Raw genomic sequence first — 18925 nt, forward strand, 5'->3', positions numbered from 1 at the left:
ACTATGTATGCCGGGACACACAAAACAATGGGATATCCTTTCTGTGGTTTTCTGCACCCCCAGATGTCCCCCCATTATATGTCCGTGGGCCAGGTCCAGTACCTTCCGCCGATAAGGTTTGGGTATCACTAAGCGTTGCACAGTGTCCTCCCCTTTTTTCTCTACCTGGTAGAGCAAATCATTTTCAAGAATCATGTACGGGTACGCTAGCCTAGTGTCAGGTTCTACGGGTACCCCATCTATCATTTTTACATTTTTCCTAGCCGAAGTCAGGGTAGGTTCTTTCATCTGCTCGCTGTGGAAGTCATCCAACTGGACTCCCAAGTCTGGTAGGCAGGGTGCCGGATGGCTATCTGCCACCACCTCTCGCTGAGTTTCCTCAGCTTCCTCAGTTTCCCCCGCCATAACTGAGAAGGGCTACTGAAGGTTAGATTCACCAACCTCCTCAGCAGCATCTTCCTGTGGGGCCTCCTCAAGGAGCTCGGGACCTCCAGATGGCATGGGAGAAGATTCACGGGTACAACTACCGTGAAGGAGCAACTGATTCTCCCACAACTGCCAGAAATGAGGAAAATCCCTGCCCAAGATTATATCCTGTAACAATGCGGGGACGAGTCCCACTTTGTGTTGCACAGACCCATGGGGAGTGGAAATACATATGACCGCTGTAGGGTACGAGCAGGTGTCACCATGCACACACGTTACAGAAAACTTGTCAGACGGACCAGATGGAAGTGCCACCAGGCTGGCTTTCACCAGAGTCACCACACTTCCAGAGTCTAGTAATGCCACAACATTTTTCCCATCAACAGATAATTCACACAGATGTTTCGCTGTATCAATTTGACCCGCATTCACACTCACTAGCCGTGTAACCAAAGACATGCGTTTTTTAGAGTCTGTAACGTCGCACTGCATGGGTTCAGTGGTAACAGGACAGTTCGCAGAAACATGGCCCTTCTCATGGCAGCGAAAACACCTCACAGGCCCCCTATTGAGACCATAGTCCGACACTCTCGGTCTCGGAGTGCGAGCAGTCCCATGCTCCTCCCCCACAGTTTTAGGCGATTTTCCTTCACCCGCAGTCCCTGGAACAGTCTTACCGGTTCCACGAGGAGGAGGCACCGACCGGGTGGTAGCGGTATCGTCGGGAAGTCCTTCTGCCACGGCATAACGCTCCACCAACTCCACATCTTGATCCGCTGTCGTGGGATTTCCTTGGCTTACCCACCTTTTCAGCGCTGGTGGTAGTGCTCTCAGGTACTTGTCCAGGACAACCCGCTGGATTATCTCTGGTGTTGTCAGTACCTCGGGTTGCAGCCATTTCTTTGTTAAATAGATCAGGTCAAACATCTGGGACCGCGCCGGTTTATGTTGCTGGTATGTCCACTGGTGTACCCTCTGTGCACGGACAGCCGTCGTCACACCGAGTCGGGCCAGGACCTCTGCTTTCAGCTTCTCAAAGTCCTGAGCGACTTCCGGGTCCAAGTCATGGTAAGCTTTTTGGGCCTCGCCGGAGAGAAACGGGGCTATCAGATCGGCCCACCGGGCCTTCGGCCACTTCTCTCTTAATGCCTTCCGCTCAAACGTTGTCAGGTACGCCTCGACGTCATCTTCTGCGGTCAGCTTTTGCCAGTATCGACTCACATGGATCCTTCTGGACTCTGCTTCCGGGTCAGCCTCCGGCATGCTCCCCAAGCGCTGCGCCACCTGTTGGAGAAGCTGGCGGTCTGCAGCCGTCATGTCCACTAACTCCTTCAGCTGTGCGGCCATCAAGCGATTAGCTTCCTGCTGTACGGCAGCGGACTGTACTAGGGCTTTCACCACGTCTTCCATACTGTCGCCTGTGCCACGGAGTGCCCACGTTCTCCACCACAATGTGACAAAACACTCCGGGATCGCCTTTGCTGGGGTCAAAGGTCACGTGGTTTGTGCATTAAACTCTGAGGCGTACAGCAGGTTTCTGAGTAGACTGACCGTAGGTCAGATTTATTAAAGTGAAAGCAATAAAACAAAACATAAAAATAAATCCTAGCCTGTCCGGCACTAACTAAACAAATACGTTGCTATCTAACAACTGGGGGGGCTTCTCCCACCCAGCTAACATTACACAGTTCATGAGCACAGCTCTCACTCACGTTTGTCTCACACAGACAGGCATTCTGTGTGCCCCAGGCTGACGCCCAAAACCCCCAGCTGGTCATCTTTTATTCCTGCAGTTATTAACCCCTCAGTATCCTGAAGCTACTGAGCGGCCTAATTCACATAGGACAAATACCTGGGCGAGATATACCTGCTCCCGACTACCAGACCGACATGACTCTTACACCACGTTGGAATAAGGACCCTCCAGTCAGGACCTCCCTGGACTGATAAGTTACAAGAACATTCGTTAACTGTTTCGATTCCGCTTAACTGTTTACTGTTTGCTTTATCTTTATTAACCCCCTGTTTACTCCCTGCAAGAATCTTACTCCTGTTAATAAATTCCCCTCAACAGTTGGTCTGTCTGTTCCGTGGTGACATAGTCTACCCTGCACTCTATTACACATCATTAGTAGCAGACACAGCCGCAGAGTGGGCTGTGAGTGGCCTTGTTTGTTTAAGTGACGGCCATCAAGCAGCGCGCCCTCCATAGCCACATGCCAGAGGAGCCTGATGGGCGACAAGCCTGGGGGGAGGTAAGTGAGGCTTGTGTCTGTCTGTATACGCTGTATGATGTGCAGATCTGTGTATATCACTGTATATATTTATGTATTTTTGTGAATTTGTCTTCAAATATGTATATGTACATATCTGTGTATTGTATGTGTGTATATGTCTGTGTATTGTGTGCATGTCCATGTATTGTCCTGTATGTGTGCATGTCTACGTACTGTATGTGTGTGCATGTCTGCGATTTGTATATGTGCATGTCTTCATATTATATGTATGTGCATATCTTCGTATTGTGTGTGCGTGCATGTCTGCATACTGTATCTGTGTGCATGTCTATATACGATATGTGAAAAAGGTTCTCCCGCATGGTCAGGAAATAAAACTTCACGTTTATTATAGAAACATTAAAAGGACATGTAGTGGATACACTTGGAAGCCCAGGATGGGTAGCGACTGACGCATTTCGACCATGAGGTCGACCATGATTAAGAACTCACGGTTGAAATGCGTCAGTCGCTATCCATCCTGGGCTTCCAAGTGTATCCACTACATGTCCTTTTAGGGTATGTGCACACGTAGAATGGTCCTCTGCGGATTTTTCCGCAGCGGATCTAATAAATCTGCAGGGCAAAAAGCTGCGTTTTTGCTGCAGATTGATCGTGGATTTACCGCGGTTTTTGTGCGGATTTCACTGCGGTTTTCTATTGGAGCAGGTGTAAAACCGCTGCGGAATCCGCAGAAAGAAGTGACATGCTGCGGAATGTAAACCGCTGTGTTTCCGCGCATTTTTTTCTGCAGCATGGGCACAGCGTTTTCGGTTTCCCATAGGTTTACATTGTAATGCAAACTCATGGGAAACTGCTGCGGACCCGCAGCTGCGGAAGCGCTGCAGATCCGCAGCAAAATCCGCATCGTGTGCACATAGCCTTAATGTTTCTATAATAAACGTGAAGTTTTATTTCCTAACCACGCTGGAGAACCTTTTTCACATTGTTGGCTTCTGCACGCCCAGAGCCGGGGCGACTCTCTGCGCGGACTCCATCTTCATCAGACGAATTGATATACGGTGAGCTGACTCTTCTATTCCCTATATATACAGTATATGTATATATGCGTAGTATATGGGTGTGCATGTCTGTGTGTTGTGTGTGTCCATGTTTGTCTGCATACTGCATGTGTGTGCATGTCTGAGAATTGTGCGCGCGCATGTCTGCATACTTTATGTGTATGTCTGTATTGTATGCGTATGTCTGCGTACTGTATGTGTGTTCATGTCTGTGTATTGTACTGGATGTGTGTGCATGCCTGTGTACTGTATGTGTGTGCATGTCTGTGTGCATATCTGCGTACTGTATGTGTTTCCATGTCTACATACTGTTTGTGTGTGCATGTCTGCATATTGTATGTGTGTGCATGTCTTCGTACTGTAAGTGTGCATGTCTGGTATTGTGTGCGCATGTGTCTGCGCACTGTATCTGTGTGCATGTCTGTGTACTATATGTGTGTGCATGTCTGTGTATTGTGTGTGCGCATGTCTGTGTACGGTTTGTGTGTGTATATACCGTATATTTTGTACCCATATTTTTATGAAAAAATAAAATAAGTAGAGACACTGTACACATATTTTGTATCGCCGCACTCTGAACGATCCAACCTATAAAACCGCCCCACTAATAAACCCCTTTAGTGAATACCGTCAAAGAAATAAACAAAAAACGAGGCAAAAAATAATGCTTTATCATCATACCGCCAAACAAAAAGTGGAATAATACACGATCAAAAAGACGAATGTAAATAATGTATTTGTAAAAACATTTGCTTGTCCCTCAAAAAAAAATAAGCCGCCATACAGCTCCATCAGAAGAAAAATAAAAAAGTTATAGCTCTCAGAATAAAGCAATGCAAAAATAATTATTTTTCTATCAAATAGTTTTTATTGTGTAAAGGCGCCAAAACATAAAAAAAATATATAAATTGGGTATTGCTGTAATAGTACTGGCCAAAAGAATAAAGCTGCCTTATCAATTCTACCACACACGGAATGACATAAAAGAAAAAACAATTCCTGAATTGCTAGTTTTTGCTCATACTGCCTCCTAAAAATCAGAATAAAAAGCAATGAAAAAAATGTCATGTGAACGAAAACGGTACCAATAAAAATTTCAATTCATTCCGTAAAAAACAAGCACTCAAATGACTGTATCGGCGGCCAAAATATGGAAAAATTATAGCTATCAAAATATGGAGATGCTAGTTTTTGCAATAATAAGCGTCTTTTAGTGTGTGACAGCAGCCAAACATAAAAACAGATATAAATCTGGTATCGCTGTAATCGCATTGACCGGAATAATAAAGTCGCCTAATCACTTATACCGCATGAGGAACGGCGTAAAAAATAAAACCAATTCTTCACCTGCTGTTGATTTTTTTCATTCTGCCTCCCAAATATTGCAGCAAGGCTTGGCGCACATTTAAACTGCGACTGTGCTGAGTGCTTGCACTGGGTTTTCCATGTAAATCTCTGAAATATGTGATTCAGACGGAACCCATGAACAGAAGATTCCCTCTAATGAGGCAGATGGAAGCACTACAGATGCCATCTGACCTGTGATCCAGTGGTGTCCTTTTTAGTTCTAGTGCACGTATAGTGTTATGTGCAGTGGGAGCGAGGAGAGCTGCTACACATTGCTGGAAAGGGGCTGTTGGCTCAGTGTATTGAATAACTGTGAAGAGCTGTAATCATCGACATCAACTACTCCAGTTTTTCTTCCTGTTGCACCTGAATTCTGGACATTGCTTATTGAGATGGGCTGATCCTGCATCCCTTCTACAACTTGCCTCTTTTCAATCTGCTGAGGCCGGCCCGGTGAGACTGCCATGACAGTTGGCTGCCGCCATTATGCCCCAGTTCGGTGGAGGCCGACCCAGACAATCACATTATATAATTTAACCAAAAGCGGCATTGATACTGCAGATCAAATGTGTGCCACTTACAGCGATAGCCGAAACACCAAGCACTGGCCAATTGTCATCTTCGCGATGCTGAATATGGGTGGTATCAATTCACAAGTGATTTACCTTCGCAATCAACTGGAGCCACGGTGTAAAAGAATTTACCTGAAAGCATTGGCTAATGAACTGTTGAGTGGAGAGCTAAGCTGTAGACGAGTGGAATCCCTTCTACCCTCCAAGTCTGACTGAAAAGATGTCACCCCAAAGATGATCAAGAAAATCATCACCTCTCCCACCTTCCAAAAGACGTAAATTCACCACCTGCACCGTTGAAACTGGTCGCAGAAGGATGTCAAATTATGAATGCAAAAAATGTCACACAACGTGATTTGCTTGTCCCATGCAAATATGGTCTGCCAGCCTTGCTTCTCTAAGTGTAAGGCCGGGGTCACACTTGAGCGTGCAATGCAAGAAACTCGCACGAGTCTCTCGCGTCAATACCCGGCACTCAGGATCGGAGCGTTCAGCTGCATAGAAATACCGTTCAGTGCCAGGTGAACTTCCCGCATCACACTCGCAAGTGTGACACCGGCCTTGGTGTCACAATACTGTACAATACAGCTGAGTGCTATGCAAGAAAACATCGCATAGCACTGGGACCAGAGTTACTTTATGGGGCAATCCAGATCAACGTATTTTTTTCTCATGTGTATTTGGCATGCGTGTAGAATCGCAGCAGGCTGCATGCTCTTACACACAGTATAATGCCCCCTCACTTTATATATACTGACCCCATAATATCTCCCAGACTATTTAATGGCTCCGACACTGTATGATGCCCCCCTACATATTAATATACATAGCCTATATAGCATAATACACCAGATATTCCTCAATATAGTATAATGCACTCCCCATAGGCAGACTATATTGTATAATGCATTCCCCATAAGTTTCCATATAGTATAATGCACTTGCTATAGGCCTCCATATAGTATAATGCATTCCCCATAGGCAGCCTCTGTATTATAATGTACCCCCATAAGCAGCCTCTGTATTAAAATGTACCTCCATAGGCAGCCTCTATTATAATGAACCCCCATAGGATGCCTTTATTATAATGAACCCCCATAGGCAGCCTCTATTATAATGTACCCCCATAGGCAGCCTCTATTATAATGAACCCCATAGGCAGCCTCTGTAGCATAATGTACCCCTATAGGCAGCCTCTGTAGCATAATGTACCCCCATAGGTAGCCTCTGTAGCATAATGTACCCCCATAGGCAGCCTCTGTATTATAATGTACCCCCATAGGCAGCCTCTGTAGAATACTGTACCCCCATAGGCAACCTGTGTAGCATAATGTACCCCTATAGGCAGCCTCTGTAGCATAATGTACCCCCATAGGCAGCCTCTGTATTATAATGTACCCCCAAAGGCAGCCTCTGTATTATAATGTACCCCCATAGGCAGCCTCTGTATTATAATGAACCCCCATAGGCAGCCTCTGTATTATAATGAACCCCCATAGGAAGCCTCTGTAGCATAATGTACCCCCATAGGCAGCCTCTGTATTATAATGTACCCCCATAGGCAGCCTCTGTATTATAATGAACCCCCATATGAAACCTCTGTAGCGTAATGTACCCCCATAGGCAGCCTCTGTATTATAATGTACCTCCAAAGGCAGCCTCTGTAGCATAATGTACCCCCATAGTCAGCCTCTGTAGTATAATGTACTCCCATAAGCAGCCTCTGTATTATAATGTACTCCCATAGGCAGCTTTTGTATTATAATGTACCCCATAGGCAGCTTTTGTATTATAATGTACTCCCATAGGCAGCCTCTGTGTAACACCCGGTTCAGGCGCTGCCCCCAGTTCTGGTCCCTCACCAGCTCCTACTCCAGAGGCTGCCCCTTTAGCTCTGCGAGGTCCCTGTCTGGAAGAATCCTTTCTCTCTGTCTGTCCCTCCCCATCCTTCTGCAGCTTCTCTCTCCCCCACTTCCTGGCACGCTGCCAGCAGGCCTCCAGGGAGAGTGCTTAAAGGGAACCTGTCACCCCCAAAATCGATGGTGAGGTAAGCTCACCGTCATCATGGGCTTATCTACAGCATTCTGTAATGCTGTAGATAAGCCCCCGATGTTACCTGAAAGAGGAGAAAAAGACATTAGATTATACTCACCCAGGGGCGGTCACGCTGCAGTCTGGGTCCGATGGGTGTCTCAGGTCCGGTCCGGAGCCTCCCATCTTCATTCCATGACGTCCTCTTCTGGTCTTCACGCCACGGCTGCGGCGAAGGCGTACTTTGTCTGCCCTGTTGAGGGCAGAGCAAAGTACTGCAGTGCGCAGGCGCCGGGTCTCTCTGACCTGTCCCGACGCCTGCGCACTGCAGTACTTTGCTCTGACCTCAACAAGGCAGACAAAGTACACCTGCGCCGCAGCCGCGGCGTGAATACCAGAATAGGACGTCATGGAATGAAGATGGGATGCTCCGGACCTGAGACACCCATCGGACCCGGAGCGCAGCGGGACCGCCCCTGGGTGAGTATAATCTAATGTCTTTTTCTCCTCTTTCAGGTAACATCGGGGGCTTAGCTACAGCATTACAGAATGCTGTAGATAAGCCCCTGATGACGGTGAGCTTACCTCACCATCGATTTTGGGGGTGACAGGTTCCCTTTAAGTCATCAGCTTACCTCCAGTCTCTTAAAGGGACAGCGCGCATTTTTGGAAAATTCCAATTAACCAATGGCAGCGCACTGATTACTACTTCTGGCCCCTCCGCCATAGGGAGGGTGCCGGAGCAACGTGTATCTACTCTTGCTATTTCCGGTTCTGACTTTGCTTATACTGTTTGTTTGCGCAGAATATCAGTGACCAGTTGTTCGGCTATCCTAAGATGACACCTGCACCATTATACTGGAGTGCCATCCCGTTCCGCCTCTTGCCATCTGTACCCCTGGACAAGGGTAAGTGCACACATCAGGATTTTATGTAGAAATTTCCTGAACAAAACCGGAGATTTTCTGCATAAAATCCGCATGCGTTTTTCTTGCATTTTACTAGTGTTTTTGCGCGGTTTTTGTGCATTTTTTTTCGTTTTTTTTCCCGGAGCTTCCCAATGCATTAAATAGCGGGAAATCCGCGATAAATCCGCAAAATTAATTAACATGCTGTGTATTTTTCCGCAATGCGTTTTTATTGCGGAAAAATACGCATGTGCACAAAAATTGCGGAATGCATTCAAAATGATGGGATGCTTAATGTATGTGTTTTTTATGCATTTTTGCCGTGGAAAAACGTGCAAAAAATCCAGAACGTGTGCACATACCCTAAAGGTGTCGGAGCCAGCTTCCTCCCATCTACCCGGAATCTGACTTCCCTCGCCAGAGCCAGCTTCATATCTCATACCCGGTGTCTGCTGGTCAGCTCCACCATCTGTTATATCTGTTTACTTGTTTGTCCCGCCGGGACAGCTGCCTTGTGTCCGGGCTCTAACTAGAGGTAGCACCTGTGTCCCCCAGGTATTCCACTCTGGTCCTCTTTGAGGGATCTTACTACGGATACCTGGGGCTCACTAGCTACACCCCTTCGGAGCCCCCCGGAACGAGGTCACGAGGTTCCACTCAAAAAATAAAAAACGAATGTGAACTTCATCACCTGTGCCTCCGCTTCCATTCGTTACACTCTGTAGCATAATGTACCCCCATAGGCAGCCTCTGTAGCATAATGTACCCCCAAAGGCAGCCACTGTATTATAATGTACACCCATAGGCAGCCTATGTAGCATAATGTACCCCCAAAGGCATCCTCTGTAGCATAATGTACCCCCATAGGCTGTCTCTGTATTATAATGTACCCCCATAGGCAGCCTCTGTATTATAATGTACCCCCATAGGCAGCCTCTGCATTATAATGTATGCCCATAGGCAGCCTCTGTAGCATAATGTACCCCCATAGGCAGCCTCTGTATTATAGTGTACCCCCATAGGCAGCCTCTGTATTATAATGTACCCCCATAGGCAGCCTCTGTATTATAATGTACCCCCATAGGCAGCCTCTGTAGCATAATGTACCCCCATGGGCAGCCTCTATAGAATAATGCAGCCCCATTGAAAAAAATACGGTACTCGCCTCTCTTCCTCCTGGTTCCTGGGCTGCTCCGAGCTCTCACTGATCTCCGGACTGCGGGCGCCGAGTGGTGACTTCATCGCGCCTGCTGTAAGTGTCAGCGTCGGTGACATCAGATGCTGACAGGGGGAAGATGGGAGAGGGAACGTAACGGTACCAGTAGTGGGCCCCCCCCGCCCGTCATCGCAGGTTCAGCTGTATCTGCTGCATGCCATTACAGCTGACCGCATTGATGAGAGAGCTCTGCCGCAGAATGTAACTGTAAATGTAACCGATACAGTTACAGTAGGGTAGCTCCAGGTGGGCCCCCTCAGAGCGCGGGGCCCAGGGCGATAGCCCCCTGTGCCACCAGTAGCTACGCTACTACTGCACTAAAGTTGTGTGTACATTTAGACAACTTCATCAGGTGAGCACCCAGATCATCTTCTGGCTACTGCAGTCCTTGCACTTCAAACTCTTTGATGCTGTGTATGTTGCTTTTTTAGCAACATGTTTATGAATGTGCATTCGCAGATTATCAGGCTTAAGAAGGTGAATATAACCGAAAGGTGTTTCACACCCTGATCCCACTACAATAGTGAACATATAACATCAGAACACTTGAGAGTTCCAACTTTTTATCTACTCAAGCTACCAACTACTTCAGATAAATAAACAGGGTAAACTGCCCTTTGATTTCTAGGTGTGTGAGAATTGTAGTTTCCTTTCTCTCTTCCTCTGTCAGCCATGGCGTCTGCTGATCTGAGAAACGAGCTGGACTGCTCCATATGTCTGAGCACTTATACAGATCCTGTAATGCTGAAATGTGGACACAACTTCTGCCAGGTCTGTATTGATCGTGTGCTGGATACACAGGAAGGGTCTGGAGTTTATTCCTGTCCTGACTGCAGAGAAGAGTTTCAGGAGCGGCCTGCACTGATGAGGAACATAGCTCTGCGTAAAATAATTGAGAATTTCCGGCATACTGAGCCTCGTCAGGAGATCACCGGGATCTGCTGCACTTACTGTGTGGACTCTCCTGTACCTGCTGTTAGGTCCTGTCTACTCTGTGAAGCTTCTCTGTGTGATAAACACCTGAGATCTCACAGCAAATCAGCAGAACACGTCTTATCTGATCCCAGCACTTCTCTGGAGAAAAGGAAATGTTCTATCCATAAGAAGATCCTGGAATATTACTGCACTGAGGACGCTGCTTGTATCTGTGTGTCCTGCAGTTTGGCAGGAGAACACCGGGGACACCAGGTGGAGATGCTGGATGAGGCCTCTGAGAAAAAGAAGAAGAAATTGAGAAATGTTCTCCAGAAACTGACCACACAGAGAAAGGAGACTAAGGAAAGTGTTCGAAGTCTTGAGGCACGTTGGATAAAAACTCAGAAAAAAGCAGCTGGTGAAGCCGAGAGAGTCACTGCCCTGTGTACAGACATCAGGACACTGGTGGACGAATTGGAGAAGAAGGTCCTGAGTGAGATCTCCAGGCAGGAAAAGGAAAAGTCACTGTTACTATCTGCTCTGATCCATCAGATGGAAATAAAGAAGGACGAGCTGTCCAGGAAGATGAGACACATTGAGGAGCTGTGTAACATGACGGATCCACTGACTGTCTTACAGGAACCAGACACCGGTGACTTATGTGATCCTGAGGAGGAGGAAGAAGGTGATAAGGACATAGGGGGACATGATAAACAGCTCCATGATGGAGATGATCTTGATGTGGCTGTGATCTCATACACATTACACACATTATGCGAAGTAATATCAGGTATAAGGAGCGGGATCTATGCGGTGAGTTCTGCAGACATATTACTGGATGTAAACACAGCTGCTAATAATCTCCTTATATCAGACGACCTGAAAACTGCAACCTGGACACGAGAGAAGCAGATTCGTCCAGAAACACCAGAGAGATTCCAGTGTAATCAGGTGATGAGCAGGAGAGGATTTACCTCAGGGAGACATTACTGGAATGTAGAGATCAGTAGATCAGGGGAGTGGATGGTGGGGATGTGTTATCCCAGTATAGACAGGAGGGAGCGTCAGTCATACATTGGATATAATAACAAGTCCTGGAGTTTGTGGAGATATAATAATCAGTATTCAGTGATACATGACAGTGAAGAGATTGAGTTACCTGACAAGATCTCCAGTGATAAAGTCAGGATATGTCTGGATTATGAGGCCGGGCAGTTGTCCTTTTATGAGCTGTGTGAACCCATCAGACACTTACATACTTCCACTGCCACCTTCACCGCGCCCCTTCATGCTGCAATATATATATATGAAGGTAGTGTGACAATATCTGAAGACTGGTTATGTAATTGGCCACAAGATTTTTAAATAACATTTTTGAAAATCTGCCAGGTAATATGTGTTTTCTTCTTTGTCGAATATGAGGTTGAATACAAGTATTGGATGACTCGTACGAGGCAAGGCCCTCATGGCTTCTCCCCACCCTCCTCTTATAGACTGACAGGTCTCTCCCTATGGGCTCATTTCCACTTGCGAGACATACGTCCGTGTCTCGCAGGTTAAAACCCTCTTCTGGCGCCGGCACTCCAGAGCGGAGGATGCGGCCGCACAGCAACACATGGAGCCGCACGCTCCGCTCCCAAGTGCCGGCGCCAGAAGAGGGTTTTAACCTGCGAGACAAGTGGAAATGAGCCCTATGGTTGTGTATATGGAGAGATCGGTCAGTCTCATGGAGTGGAGTGGGAAGAAGCCGCTAGGGACTAGCCTTCAATGTCAAGTTCTATTCATAAAGAAAATTTTTGTTCTCGATTTTCTGGTGTCACATTGATTGTACCTTACCTCTACATGCCACTATTCAAGATCAATTTCTTCTACTGACCCATAATTCCTTACTTTCTAAATTCTCTGTTGTTTGGAAATGACCAATAAATCTTTATTGATAAATTGACTAAAGATTTCTCAGCTTTGTCTTACAAACTGTATATGATGCGTCATTTATAAGCAAAGTTCCAAGGCTGAGTGATGAGCAGTGGCCAGTGGGGGGACATGGGACATCCAGGTCATAGTGATTTAGAGTTTTACCAACTGGGATCTGATGTACAGTTGAAACCAGACATTTACATACACTATATAAAAAGACACATCTGCATGTTTTTCTCAATATCTGACAGGAAATCAGAATAAACCTTTTTCGTTTAAGGTCAATTAGGATTACCATAATTATTAATATTTGCCAAATGCCAGAATAAAGAGAGCTAGAATGTTTTTAAGGCATTTTTAGTACTGCAAAGTCAAAAGTTTACATACACTATTGTCTATTTAGAATATATGAACTACCTGAATTTCCATAAATTTGCATGGAGAGTTAGTTTAAGGGCTCACTCACATGAGCGTATAACTTGGACAAGTGCTATCCAAAATTTTATGCTCATTCTGTATGAAGCAATTTATGGGGCCCATTATATACTGTATGAAGCAATATATGGGGCTCATTCTTCTGTATGGAGCAATATATGGGGCTCTTTATTCTGTATAGAGGACTATATGGTACCCATAATAGTGTATTGAGGACTATATGGGGCTCATTATTCTGTATGGAGGACTATACTGTCCAGTTTCTGGGCTATTGCAGAATTTACAATAGACATCACTCATGTAATGTAAGAAGTAAGTGAAATCTTTGGCATTGTACAATACCTATATTTCTCTGCCGTATCTGTACATCATGAATTGTGGTATGTGTTAAAGGGGCCCACTGAGGAAAAAAAAGCCTTCATGTGGCTATGCTGACGGGGAAATAAAATATTAAGGCTCTAGGAAAAAGGGGGGCTAAAAAAATATTTATCATTTGGTCATAAAGGGGTTAAAAAATTGCAATATTCCAGGCATACAGTAGAAAGAGTCCCACATTAACCTTTAAATTTCCCATACACATTAGGCTAACGTTGGCCAAACCTGCCAATAGCGGAGGGCTCGGCTGACGGTGTAATATCTACAAGTATAGCTCCCTCCAAACAGATAATGTTAGGGGAAATAAGGATTTGGCATGTCTGATTTCGGGTTGCCGATCCTTTTATTCGAGACGAGATATGACACCATCAGAAGAAACTTTCTTAGGCTGGGGTCACACATGCGTGTTTTACGTACGTAAGAGCGCAAAAACTACGTACGTAAAACTCGCATTACATACGGCACAATGCTTCTCAATGGGGCTGCTCCTATTAGCCGTATATTACGGTTCAGTATTATACGGCTTTCTACGGCCTTACAAAATCGCAGCATGCTGCGTTTGTCAGCGTATTGCGCAAATAATACGCCAATGAAAGTCTATGGGGGCGAGAAAAATACGGATTCCACACGGACCAGCAGTGTGACTTGCGAGAAATACGCAGCGCTGTTAGTGAAAAGTCGGTAATTCAATTGCCGGCTTTTCATTTCTCCTTCACAAACCCGACAGGATATGAGACATGGTTTACATACAGTAAACCATCTCATATCCCCTTTTTTTTTGCATATTCCACACTACTAATGTTAGTAGTGTGTATGTGCAAAATTTCAGCGCTGTAGCTGCTGAAATAAAGGGTTAAATGGCGGAAAAAATTGGCGTGGGCTCCCGCGCAATTTTCTCCGCCAGAGTGGTAAAGCCAGTGACTGACGGCAGATATTAATAGCCAGGAGAGGGTCCATGGTTATTGGCCCCCCGTGGCTACAAACATCTGCCCCCAGCCACCCCAGAAAAGGCACATCTGGAAGATGCGCCTATTCTGGCACTTGGCCACTCTCTTCCCACTCCCTGTAGCGGTGGGATATGGGGTAATGAAGGGTTAATGCCACCTTGCTATTGTAAGGTGACATTAAGCCAGATTAATAATGGAGAGGCGTCAATTATGACACCTATCCATTATTAATCCAATTGTTGGAAAGGGTTAAAAAACACACACACACATGATTTAAAAGTAGTTTAATGAAATTACCACAGCGGTTGTTGTAATAATTTATTGCTCTCTCAATCCATCAGGAACACCCTCGCTTGGAAAAATAATAAACGCACAAGATACATACCTTCTGGTGAACCGTCTCGTCCCACGAAGTAATCCATCTGAAGGGGTTAACTAATATTACAGGCAGGAGCCCTGCTAAATGCAGCTGTGCTCCATGCCTGTAATTCCCCGGCGAATGAATGAAATGTAGGTCATTGACCTACATTTCCTTCAGTCGCGGTGATGCGCCCCCTGGTGGATGTCCTCATATGACCTGGAGCGTGGGAAAAAGTTCCCAGGCTGCAGTTCATGAGAACATCCACCAGAGGGCGCCTCACCGCGACTCAATGTAAGTACAGATCCAGCTTTCCTTTCAGCACCCGGGGATTACAGGCACGAGCACACAGCTGCATTTGCAGGGCTCCTGCCTGTAATATTAGTTAACCCCTTCAGATGGATTACTTCGTGGGACGTGATCTGACATCAGAAGGTATGTATCTTGTGCGTTTATTATTTTGCCAAGCGAGGGCCTGGAAATGGATTGCGAGAACAATAAATTATTACAACAACCGCTGTGTTTATTTCATTAAAATCCTTTTTAATCTTGTGTGTGTTTTTTAACCCTTTCCTACAATTGGATTAATAATGGATAGGTGTCATAATTGACGCCTCTCCATTATTAATCTGGCTTAATGTCACCTTACAATAGCAAGGTGGCATTAACCCTTCATTACCCCATATCCCACCGCTACAGGGAGTGGGAAGAGAGTGGCCAAGTGCCAGAATAGGCGCATCTTCCAGATGTGCCTTTTCTGGGGTGGCTGGGGGCAGATGTTTTTAGCCACGGGGGGGCCAATAACCATGGACCCTCTCCTGGCTATTAATATCTGCCGTCAGTCACTGGCTTTACCACTCTGGCGGAGAAAATTGCGCGGGAGCCCACGCCAATTTTTTCCGCCATTTAACCCTTTATTTCAGCAGCTACAGCGCTGAAATTTTGCACATACACACTACTAACATTAGAAGTGTGGAATATGCAAAAAAAAAGGGGATATGAGATGGTTTACTGTATGTAAACCATGTCTCATATCCTGTCGGGTTTGTGCAGGAGAAATGAAAAGCCGGCAATTGAATTACCGGCTGTTCACAGATATCGCGCTGAATGAAATCTAAATACAGAATATATATATATATGTGTCTCAATGACATATATATATATATATATATATATATATATATACTGTATATATGTTTTCCCTAACATTTGAGCACATAAATCCATTAGATGTCGGTTTTGCAAGCCTGTGCGAAAATCTCGCAGTACGGATGCCATACGGATTACATACGGAGGATGCCATGCGCAAAATACGCTGACACACCCTGACTACGGATCAATATTTTGGGAACATTTCTCCGTATTACGGCCGTAGTACGGACGTATAATACGTGGCGTATTGTCTTACGCCATGTGTGACTCCAGCCTTATAAGGAACACAGGACCGCTTATCATGTGTAATGTGCATGGAGAAATCTGGAGAGGTAGAATCATTGTTCAGCTGATAGCCATCTATCGTGTATGGGGCTTCTAAGTGGGTGTTCACACAGAGTTTTTTGCTGAATTTTTGGGCAGGAAATCCTCAAAGAAGTTCAAAATCCACAAGTTTTGATTGCAGAGTTTCAGAGTTTGTGCTCCAAAAACCCAGGAAAAAAAATTAAACTTCAGGGTATGTTCACACAGAGTATTTCATTAGGATTCTGAAGCATCAAAAACTCACATAAAAGGCGCTTTAAATATTTTTTATTGATTTCAATGGATAAACCACTTTGTTGTTTATGCAACAAGTTTTTTGAACATTTTTTTCCGACAGGGTTTGAACACCTCACTATGGAATAGGTTGGGGTCAGGCTTACGTGTGCAATGTGAGAAACTCGCGTGACTCTCTGGCATCAATACTCGGCACCGCCGCTGGCACTTGGGACCGGAGCATGTGGCTGCATGTATTTATATGCAGCCGCACACTCCAGTCCCAAGTGCCGGCTGCAGTGCCGGGTATTGATGCGCGAGTATGGCCGGAGACACACTGGTGCGAGATACGGCCGAGTCTCGCTGGTTAAAAGCAAGCTGTGGCACCGGCATTCCGGAGCGGAGCGTGCAGCTGCATAGCAATACATGGAGCCGCACGCTCCGCTCCGGAGTGCCGATGCCACAGCTTGCTTTTAACCACCGAGACTCGGCCGTATCTCGCACCAGTGTGTCTCCGGCCTTTCTCGCATTGCACATGTAAGTCTGACCCCAGCCATAGAAGAAGTGGCAGTTCTAACGGGATCTGCTCATAACTTAACACGGTCAAGTGAAAAAGTTGCAAATTATTCACATGTTGCTGCTGAGGATTGGTTATAATAACTGCATGGTTGATTTCCTGCTTTTTTTCCCGTTATTGCAGTGGCCTCTCACTATTGTTGGGGTACCATCACTCCGCTGTGACAGCAGCCTTTGGTTTACGGGTGACCGGCAGTGAATGGAGTTTGTGGTGCACTACTGTGGAGTGCTCAGTGATGTCCTCCCTGGATGTGACCTAAGGTCAAGGAAATTCATACCAACTGAGAAAGAACCCTTAGGCGCCACTTCAGACTGAATGAAATTTATCCTATGTTTAGTGGCCCCGTCGGGGCTTTTCGTTTGAACTACTAGCAAAACAGTATGCTCCGACAAAGCCATTGACTGTAAGGCCGGGACCACACATGCGAGAAACACGTCCGTACCTCGCATGTGAAACCCAAGCTCTGGCCCCGGCACTTGGGAGCGGAGCGTGCAGCTCCATATGTTCCTATGCGGCCGCACGCTCCGCTCCACAGTGCCGGCGCCAGAGCTTGGGTTTCACATGCGAGGTACGGACGTGTTTCTCGCATGTGTGATCCCGGCCTTATGGTGCAACCAGAGTCACTGTGTGCTCTGTCGTGCATCATTTTCGGCCATATATGCCTACTGGAGGCAGAAGCCAATACATAGTCTAATACGTCTAGCTTTCCACATCCAGTAAGAGTATATGGCTGAAAATGATGCACGAAACAGCACACGGTGATTCCGGCGGGCCGCACCATTATAGTCAATGGCCCTGTCGACACAAATCCCCGAATACCGTTTTGCGAGAGGTTCAGACATAAGCCCCGACAGGGGAACTGAACGTGGGAAAAAACGCAGTGTGAAAGGGGCCTAAAAAATAAAAAAAAAAGGAGAAATACATGCCGAAGACCTGATATATGTTGTGCCTGCCTTCTACGGACAGTAGGCTAAAACTGAGCTGTCTTGTGTCTGAGGAGAGGGTAAAGCCCACCAGTCGGAGCCAACACATTTTTCACCTAGTGTTGAGCCTCCTCGCTGCAGGGCGTAAACCCACAGCCCTGCGTCCCCCCATTGCTATTAACGAGAATTTTTTTCCATTTTTTTTTTTTTATTTGCATATCATTACCATATCTATCCATCCTGTGATTTCCATAACTCCACCACTTTTCCTTCTTGGTGTTTGCAATTTCAATGTTGAGAGGACCATATATATATATATATTTAACACACTTTTCTCCAATTAAAGAAAAAATAAAACTTAAATAAAACTTAAAAAATTGTTGTTACCATACTGACCTGGAGAATCATGGTGTCGTGTCATTTTTTACCACACAATGAACACTGCAAGAAGCCTAGGCGAACAATGGAGGAGCACTGAGAACGACCCTGTCCGTGCCAATATTGGAGCAAGCATCCAATCAGAAGCTGTGATGTTACAAATGTCATCACCTGTTACTAGGCGGAATAGGGAGTCGAGTTAGTGAGGTGAAAACAGGACATGGCAGTCAGGATTCCAGTCAGGGACAACTGTGACACAATCTTTAGTGTTATGGAACAATTAGAAGAATAACACATATAATAATTATTATTATTTTATTCAAGTACAAAATAGTTGGTTTTATTTTGTGAGAGAAGAGCCTGTTGTAGTGGACAATTATATGACAGAGGTGTCAACCTGGGAGAACTGACAGGGTGACATACGATCAGCACACTATAGCAAAAATGGAGCAACAGTGTGAATAGAAATCCTATGGCCCCATAGCCAGACTTAAAATTAACCCCCTAGTAATGATTCACAGGACCAGCAGGCCCGATAGAAAAGTTCTGATTGCACTATATATATATATATATATATATATATATATATATATATATATATATATATATTTGG

General features: G+C 45.6%; 1 protein-coding gene across 1 annotated transcript; it reads left to right on the top strand.

Annotated features, from left to right (window-relative positions):
- The first annotated feature begins 10445 nt into the window (after positions 1 to 10445).
- LOC143776915 (tripartite motif-containing protein 75-like) lies at positions 10446 to 12220 on the top strand. The gene has a single exon (XM_077266753.1). It carries the CDS (start codon positions 10471 to 10473, stop codon positions 12076 to 12078), a length of 1608 nt encoding a protein of 535 aa, XP_077122868.1. The 5' UTR covers positions 10446 to 10470; the 3' UTR covers positions 12079 to 12220.
- Positions 12221 to 18925: the final 6705 nt, after the last annotated feature.

The sequence above is a fragment of the Ranitomeya variabilis genome, chromosome 5, assembly GCF_051348905.1.
Source record: "Ranitomeya variabilis isolate aRanVar5 chromosome 5, aRanVar5.hap1, whole genome shotgun sequence".
NCBI classification, from domain to species: Eukaryota; Metazoa; Chordata; class Amphibia; order Anura; family Dendrobatidae; genus Ranitomeya; species Ranitomeya variabilis.